General features: G+C 64.4%; 1 protein-coding gene across 1 annotated transcript in view; it reads right to left on the bottom strand.

Moving 5' to 3' along the window:
* Nucleotides 1-11: 11 nt before the first annotated feature.
* Nucleotides 12-8,622, bottom strand: part of NOS1AP (nitric oxide synthase 1 adaptor protein) — a 23,415-nt gene continuing 14,804 nt past the window's right edge. Inside the window, exons 3-9 of the mRNA XM_085300300.1 lie at nucleotides 8,396-8,469; nucleotides 7,846-7,954; nucleotides 7,422-7,563; nucleotides 6,245-6,408; nucleotides 5,230-5,397; nucleotides 2,722-2,887; nucleotides 12-2,080 (exon numbers count right to left, since the gene is read on the bottom strand). Coding sequence (XP_085156426.1) covers nucleotides 1,677-2,080; nucleotides 2,722-2,887; nucleotides 5,230-5,397; nucleotides 6,245-6,408; nucleotides 7,422-7,563; nucleotides 7,846-7,954; nucleotides 8,396-8,469 — 1,227 coding nt within the window. The 3' untranslated portion in view covers nucleotides 12-1,676. The remainder of the gene's footprint in view (nucleotides 2,081-2,721; nucleotides 2,888-5,229; nucleotides 5,398-6,244; nucleotides 6,409-7,421; nucleotides 7,564-7,845; nucleotides 7,955-8,395; nucleotides 8,470-8,622) is intronic.

Below are 8,622 nucleotides of genomic sequence, written 5' to 3'. Positions count from 1 at the left end.
CCCGCAGCCCGCTCCTCGGCCCCGCGGGGCCGCGGGGGGCAGAGCACAGCCGCCCCCCGCCGCAGGCGGGACCCGGAGGGGAGCAGGAGATGCACGAGAGCCCCGGGACGCTTGGCTAAGGGCTAGCTGAAGGCAGATGTAGCAGAGACAGAGCTGGCGAAGGCGAGGGCAGCGGGAAGCAGCAAAGCTAAGCAGAAGCAGGAGAGCAGGGTGGAAGGAGGAAGACGTCTGCGCCAATCCCACCGCTTCAACTCTTCCCCGAGGAGCAGGGCAGACGTCGGGACTGCGGCTCGCGSCCCTGCAGCTGCGGCCTCGCAGAGACCGCCGCGACGACAAGCGCACTTGCAGGAAAGACAAAAGCTCTGGATCCTTTGGGAGCACCCAGAGCTACCAGCCACAGGCATCGCGGGCTCGAGGGGGATGCCGAGACCCTGCGCTTACTTTTCTGGAGGAAGCAAACAGGAGAGCTGGAGGGGCCTGCCCGCACGGGGTGCGCCCCGGCCGCCTGCGCCCACGCGAGCCGCCCTGCGGCCCTCCGGGCACCGGCTCGACGCGGACACCGAGCCCTGCAGCACGCGGCACGAGACCATTCGGCAGCTCGCGGCAGCTATCCCTGCAGCCGCGCTCAGCCCGCGGGAGCGCRGCTGGAATTTCGTCGCCGCCTGGGGGGTGTTTGGAGGCGGGTGCCTGCGAGCCCCCTTCCTCCGCCCGCACGGACTGGGGCCAGCTGGCCCKTTGAAGCCACCACTGCAAACCCAGACTGTGCCACGGAGCAGAGTCGCCAGCAGCCAGGTAAACAGCACAACCCAGACACGGAGCCACCAAATGGCCCCGGAGCAGGAGCTCCTGCAGCAGCTAGCGGTGCCTTTCCAGCGCTGGGGGAGGATGAGGAGGAGGAGGAGGAGGAGGAAGAGGAGGAGAGCTTGCCACCCTGCACACGGGGCATTGCTGCACACGACAGCTGCCAGCCCCTCCTCCCCCAACCATGGCTGGGGAGCGAGTGACTGCCTGGGAATGGGAAGATTTGTCTATGGAGAGGGCTGTGGTGGCACTGGCYGTAGAGAAGTGCTTGAAGAGGCTCTCCAACCCAGCGGCCACCCTGAGGAGCCCCAGGACGGCGCTCCGTGGGGGCAGCGGCGGCGGGAAGGACCCAGGGGAGGGAAGGTCCCCTCGCTGCAGCCCTGGCTGCCAGCGCAAGCTGCCCCGCGCTCCCGCTCACCATCCTCCCCGGAGCCAGGGGCCCCGCCGGGACGCGACCAGCCGATGGCGGCCACCGCACCGAGAGCTGCTCCGTCCCCATCTCCTCACGTTTCCCGGCCGCGTGCTGTGGAGCCTGGGGCAAAGCAGAAGACGCTGAGGCCTGGCTGAGCTCGGCAGAGCGCAGCTGACAGCAGGGGCATGCGGCCGAGGGAAGGAGGAGGTCTGCGCCCTGCTCCCGGCAGGGCTGCTGCCGGCGTGCCGCCCTACCGGAGGGACCGCCGCGCTACCCGGGCACAGCCCTGCCTCCCTAAAGCTGGGGCTGTCGCAAGGCTCCCCGCGCGCTGAGACCCGGCGCGTGGCACGAGCTGGGCAGAGAGCAGCCCGGCACTGCCCCGCRCCCGGGTCGGGCAGCACCTCTGCAGCAGGGGAGACCGGGCTCAGGGGTCCCGGCTGCTCCGCGCCACCTCCCGCCGTCCCTACACCGCGATCTCGTCCTCCAGGCTGTCGCCCAGGTCCTGCCTGGGCTGGACGTTGAGCAGGCGTGGCGGTTCCTCTTGGGACCACGAGTCACGCTCCTCGCTCTCGTCCGTGTTGGACTCGTACTCGGAGGCGATGCCCGACTCGCGGAACTTGATGAGCTCCAGGCTGCCCAGGAGCGGCTCCGGGGCGCACGGCCCCGCGCCCGGCGTGAACCGGTAGCACTCCAGCTTCACCAGGCAGTCGTTCCTACCTATGGGGCTGCCCAGGGCGCTGGCGAAGCCAGAGCCCGGGCCCAGCGGCGGCGGGGGGGTGTCCTCGGGCTGCGGGGTGGTCGGGTCGCAGAGCACGGGGAGGACGTTGGAGCGGAAGGTGATCTCCAGCAGACTGTCCTGGGAGCCCACTGCAAGAGAAGGGCACAGGTGAGAGGGAGGCAGCGCCGCCCCAGCTCGGCCGACCATCTCCCAGCCATGTCCGGCACCAGAGGGACAGTCCCAGGCGGTGCGGTCATCAGCCTCCCCACTGCCACCGTTCAGAGGGGTCACTAGTAGGAAGAGTTGTGCCAGGTGCTACTGCTGGCCAGCAAAGAGCCAATTTTACAGGAKAAAATGCTACGCATCTCTCACTCCAGCTCCTGCAGGAAGCTGGTGGCCATGTCGGCTGGAGAAGGTCCAGGAGGGGTTTTTGTGGCAGGTAAGGAGCCTGGCTAGGTTTCAAGTGGCCTAGACCATGCAGCCACTGCTGAAAGCAGACATACAGCCAACGACCACACGTGACTGCCTCTGTCCGCACCAACCTGCCCGTGCTGTKTCCATGCCACGAGCACCCACCGCACACACACAAACCATACCAGAACAGCACTGATTTCCCCCTACACTAAAATGCTGCAAATGCGCTCTGGCAATGGGGCAGGACACAGCCCCAGCACAGCGAGGGGCCAAGCAGGATGCCCCGGGCCACAGCACCAGGAGCGGGACAGCCCGTGCTGCAAGGCCATGGCTGCTGGCCAACTACATTGGGAGAAGAAGGGGAAGAAGCTCTTACTGGTGTTGTTCCCCGAGAGCTTCAGCTCCAGCTCCTGCACCTGCTTCACCAGGAGCGAGATGTGCTGCAGCAAGTCCTTATTCTGAAGCAGGAGCTGGTGCACTCGAGCCTGGGCCTCCAAGCGCGCGGCGGCCTCCGCGGCCAGCTGGTCCTTCAGCAAGTGAACCTGCGGGAGAGGCGGAGAGCTGGTGAGCCCCGTCCTGTGTTGGGGCTGACCGCCCCAGCTCCCCCCACCGCAGCCTGTCCCCGCGGGCTTGCCAGCGTCCCACCTAATGATCTGGTCCCTAATGATCTGGTCAAGAAACCGCTGTGCTGCAGGTATTGCTGTATTAACGCACCAGCTACTTACTCCCCATGGAGGAGGAGAAATCTGAGAGAGGAAAACCATGGAAGAGCCTGGGCCATCAGCAAGACCTTGCGCGTCCCCGCAGCTCTCCCTCACCCCAGCTGCGGCACAGAGCCAGCTCAAGCACAGAGAGAGCAAAAGCAGGTGGTGGAAGAGGAGGGCACRGCCACAGAGGAGATCCTGGAGAGGTGGCCAGCGACGCAGGAGAACAGGCAGGACGCCAGAGGGACGAGGCAGAAAGGACGCGCTCAGCCGACCTGGGGTGCTGCAGGTGCAGAGGGGTGCAGGCGTGTGCTGGGAGCAGGTTTCCCAGACCCAGTCCTTCAGGCAACGCAAGGTGCTGCTCGTCAGGAGCCGCAGCGCGAGAGCTGCCCCGGAGCTGCAAAGGGCCGGCGAAGGCTGAAGCCCCCCGCGCGCGGGGAAGGTCGGGGGAAGCGGGAGCTGGCCTGCGCGGGCAGGGCAATGCAACGCAAGGCGGGGGCCGAGGCTCGGTGGGCACGGTGTCGGCACGGAGACGGCCCTTCCTCGCAGCAGGGCGGCCGTCTCCGCGGCASGGTCCAGGCGATGCTCGGGACCAGCCGGGCGAAGAAGCGAGCAGCGCCCAAACCTCACGTCTTGCAGCGGGGCAGCGGCTCGTGCCACCGGGCTCTCTGGGGATAACACCCAGCACGGACTCCTGCCCTTAACCCTTCACTGGCGTCGGGAAACGCCTCGCAAATGCCAGGTCTCGCTGGTCAACGAGAGGGGACTAAATGACATTTCAKTCCCAGCCAAGCAATTGCAGGCCGAGGTATGCTCTAGACCCCTCGGCCCGGCGGAGCCCCCGGACAACAGAGCGGATCTGCCGCCTTTGTTAGCCGGGAATAAAGCCCATGGCAATGACCACGTGGTCAGGGACAACCGGCTCAGGACTCGGGAGGGAAGATAACAAGTGCTATTGAGGAAGGAGTTGATGTAACGTATCCAGTCATCTGAAAGGCATTTGACATCGCAGAGAACAACTTTCTCACTAATAAATTAGCACGCTGCAGAATCACCATGGCACACACTGAACGCGTTAGGGAGCAGCTAAATAACAGCTCTCGGGACCAGACCCATCCTCGGGTGGACAAAGGCCCAGAGGAGAGTGTCAGCCGCTGCAGAAAGGGGAATGCGGCCAGTGGCTGTCATCCCATGACCCAAACAAGAAATGGCCTTACCCCATTTCATATCTTTTTATCTGGAAGTGGGAAGAAAGAGGGGTCACTGCTGCAAAGACCTGCAGGTGACACAAAGATTGGGACTACCAAAAGTGCCAAGTCTCTGCTGGAGGGACCTGGCTTTGCTTGATAAGCTTTGCCCAAGCTAAAGTATCTTTTTACTACAGCGAGAGGTAACTGCCTCCCCCTAGGATGCAAATCACTCTTCCAGGCAGAAAAACTATTTCTCGGAGCCAGTGACCACGGAGGGCACGTGGGCTCCCACGGCAGCAGCGCAGCCAGAAGCACCGCTGCCATTTTTTGATGCGTGAAGAGAGAAACCGTCAGAAAGCACAGAAAAGCTGCTGGAAGCAGGAAGAAAGTCGAGCAGTTGGAGGGGGCTCTGGGAGGTCGCAGGGAACCAATAAAGCAAACGCAGCAAGYTGGATGAAGATCAAGGAGCCAGAAAAGGGCTGGATGCTGACCGGGCTCCCCCACTACGTCCCCGCGCCTCCTCGGGAAAGGGGCCCTTGGAGAAAGGCCACCCTGCAGGTGCAGCATTCAGTGCAGCCTGGGACGAAGAAAAGCACCTTCCCGGGGGCTAAGCCTGGACGGGTCACGTGGAGGCCAGCCCTTCTCCTTGGCGCACTGTAGCCGCAAGTCTAGCTTGCTGCCAGGGAACGCATGTCACGGAGAAACGGAGCCAACTTCCACCGTCACCCGCGCTGCCTACAGGCACCTGCGGTCCGCTGGCGGGGAGCGAGCCAGGCCGGGCCGCGGCAGACGGGCCCTCCGGCGCCGCTGGGGGCCCGGCACCCCGATCCCTTCCACGCATGGCTTCCAGGAGGCGGATGGACGGCCCGGCTCCCTCCAGCCTGCCCCGTTTTTCCTCCATTTCCTCAGCTCTGCCCTTGCCGCGCAGCTTCTCGCCGCCTCCCCGGAGCCCCCCTCTGCCCCCACCCTGGGACACAGCGGGGGGACAACCTGCGCCACGGCCACTTGCGTCTGCTGCTGCTGCTGCTGCAGGAGCTGCTGGAGGAGCTGCATTTGGTGGTGGGCTGAGAGCGGCGTGCCCAGCTCGGGCAGCTGGGCCGACGAGGGCAGCAGCATTTTGGGCGACGCCGTCAGGATACTTTCGGGGTGGAGGCAGCCCTGCAAAAACAGCGGCACCGAGAGCGTGACCGCGCGCGCCCGCCACGCCACCCCGCCGCGAGCRGCACCAGGACGCCTCGCGAGCCCTGGCTGCCGGAGCGGGGCTGCTGAAAACCTTTGAAAATGGTATTTTTAAGTTGTACCAAGGACAAAGCCTCCGGCAGTAGAACGGCTTATCCTACRGCCAAGGGGAATTAGGTTAGAGCAAAATCTGCTCACGCAGCAGCTCGCGAGGCATGGGAGCAGATGCCTGGGGAAGGATGGGGCCCGTGTCACCGGCCTCAAAAGCAGCATCTGCCAGGAGCAACGGCGCTGCGCCGAGCCTGCCTCCGGCGGGGTGACGGGCTCGCTGACCCCAGCCCTCCTTCGCCGCCCGGCACTTCTACATGTGCTGACAAAAGCTCAAACGATTTTGCAGCAAATTTCTAAAAAGGCAGAAGTTTCCCCTGGAAATTTCCAGTGCATCAAAAAAAAATGTTTTTTTTTTTTTTGAGCAAAAGCCATATAAGTTACAAGGTAATGCACCTGACTGAAACATTTTAATGTTTTGATGGCAAATATATGCAACACAGAAACTATTGTATTGATCTAAGCTATCCTCTTTAAAAGTTTTTTTTGGAGGAGGGGTGAAAATCAGTGCTCGGGGCTCTGACCCGCTCTGCGCCGCTGCGGCGCGGCTGGCCTGGACGCGGCTCTCCCTCCCGGGAGGGGGCTGCTCCCGTGCCAAAGGCGGCGGGGGGGCGGCGRGCGCCTTGGAGCCGGGAGCTGGGGAATGCCCTAAAACAACTCGCGGGCCAGGGCCCTGGCCAGAGCCCGGCAGAGCCGCCCCGGCCGGTGGGGGCCCTACCTTGGCGTCCGCGTAGGCGCTCGCATCCCGCCCCACGGCGTCCAGGTCCGTCACCCCCCGGCTGAACTCCAGCACGTCGGTCCCCGCCAGCGGGAGCTCCACGGCGTCGATGTCCGTCTCCTCCGCCGAGGCGGCCGCCTTCTCCGCACCGCCGAGGCGGCAGCCTGCGGAGGGGGGGTGGAGGGGACAGCGGGCACTGTCAGAGCCAAACCTCCCGCGCCGCCGGGGAAAACAGAGCAATGAGCAGCCCCGGACACCAGCGGCAGCCTGATAATCAAGGCATTGCAACCGCGTTGCTGGAAAAACCGGTACGGAAGCAGCAKGCAAAAGCCTGGCTGCTCCCAACAGGCTTTCGGAGCTGCGCTGGGACCCGCCGGCGCGGGGGGCAGAGCGCGCAGTGAGCTCGAGCGCAACGCGGGCACCGGGGCCCGCCGGCACCCGAACGGGCACCCACGCAACCGGCCCGGAAACGCTGCAGACGTTTGAGCAACCTCTTGGAAAACATCTGGGAAAAAGGGAAGTAGCAAACAAATGGGAAAAAAAAGTCACATACGGAAGCTGCCAAAGTGGGATGTGTTAATCAGCACAAAAAAACGGAGCGAATGCGCTCGTAGGGTCTTCACCTTGCAGGGATAGCACGCGTGGTCTTGGCGCACTACAGAATTAAGGACACGTACGGCTCCAGCACGAGCTGGAGAAGACACGCGGAGGTTCAGCAGTAACGCTGCGGGGCACGGCGAGCGGGGTTGCCGCTCGGCGGGAGCGGCTTCGCCTGGGCCGATCGCAGYGCAGAGCGGAGACCGAGCCGCGCGAGGACCTCGGCGCGGGGCAGCGGCTGCGCTTAGCGCCCCTTTTCCGGCAGCCGYGAGCGCACGTTCGCGGCACCGAGTCCGGAGGGACCTGCAGCGTCCAGCAGCGCCCGGATTGCTGCCGACGGGCTCCCAGACTGCGAGGACGAAGGCTAACGCCTAGCGAAGGCTCCTCGCCGCGCCAGCCGGAGCGCAACGCTCCGCAGGCCAGACTGCCGCGCAAATCCGTTCCCCACGGCCGCTAGCCGGCAACCGACGTTACGGAAAGAGAGCGGCTCTGCAGACYGCGTCTGCCAGCCCCCAAAGCCAGCACGGACCCCCGCGTGCCCCGGGGCCTGGCGCGCTGCCCCTCAGCGGCGGCACGGTACCTGGCACGTCCAGGTCATCCCCGTTCCGCTCGCTGTCGCCATCCTCCTGCCCGTCTGCGTTTTGCTGGGTGTGCTGGAGGCTCAGCTTGTGGCAGACTTCGAACGCCTGCCCCACCGTCCGGACGATGCGCATGGCTTGGCTCTGAGATGAGGAGAGGGGACGAGGAGCAYGGTCTCAGCCGGGCTGCCCAGCACTCGGGTGCTTCCTCGTGCCAGGGGACCTCCCCAGCATGACGCGGGCTCGCATCAGCTTGGATGCAAACGAACTTCAAGGGAAAAAGCTGCCCCAGACCAACGAGGGGGTGTTGGAGAAGGGGGGTGTTGGCGTGCTGCAGGGCACCGAGAGCCAGGGCTGGGACCAGTGCCCCGAGGGGAAAGCCATGGAGGCCCTGGGACAGAGCAACGCACACCTCAACATCTTTACCTTCTTCTTGGACTTGAAGACGTTACACCGGAAGATGTTGCTAGACCCATCCCTGGCAATGTAGCTGAAGATCTTTAGATCCTGGGAGTCGTGGGACACGTAGAATATCCTGCAAGGACAGACAGGAGAGGGAGAACACGGTCTGCAACGTTACACGCGGCGCCCAGGAAACCGGCAGGACCATCTCCAGCGCTTTCCAGGGCAGGCTCCGGGGTGCTGGCAGATACCAGGCTCTGCAGCACACCATTGCTAAAGCCCATCAGAAATTTTCGGTAGTGGTTTTACCGGGTTTAAGAAGTTAYTCTGCTGATTCAGCAGCAGCAAGCATTTTACCAAGACAGCGCAGGGCCGCTCTGCTCAGCCCTCGCAGGGATCAGCCACAGCCCGGGGCACCRGGGATCCCCCGGGGCGCAGGAGAGCCACCGGCACACCTGGCTCTTCCACTCGCCCTCCCGGAGCTGGACTTCAGCGAGAAGGAGCCGGTAAGGCAGGAGGGGAACTGCCTTTGGTGCTGGGCCAGCCCGCGAGCCCCAGCGCCGGCCAGCCTTACCTGTAGATGGGGTCGTGCATGACGAGCATCTTGTTCTCGTCCCAGGCCCATTCCTTTTTCTGCAACGAAAGGAGCTGGAAATGAGTACGTCAGATGCTGTCCTTGAGATCGAGGACAGTCCCCGAGGGACTCCCACGRAGCGCCTGGCAGCGATTTGGGGCCCAACAGCACGAGCAGCGGGCGCTGAAACCGCCCGGCCCGCAGCAGCAGAAGTCCCGGGGCACGCG

Source organism: Rhea americana, unplaced genomic scaffold, assembly GCF_003343005.1.
Source record: "Rhea americana isolate MKP2758 unplaced genomic scaffold, rheAme1 scaffold_162, whole genome shotgun sequence".
NCBI lineage: Eukaryota > Metazoa > Chordata > Aves > Rheiformes > Rheidae > Rhea > Rhea americana.
This window is presented reverse-complemented; position numbering and strand designations above follow the sequence as displayed.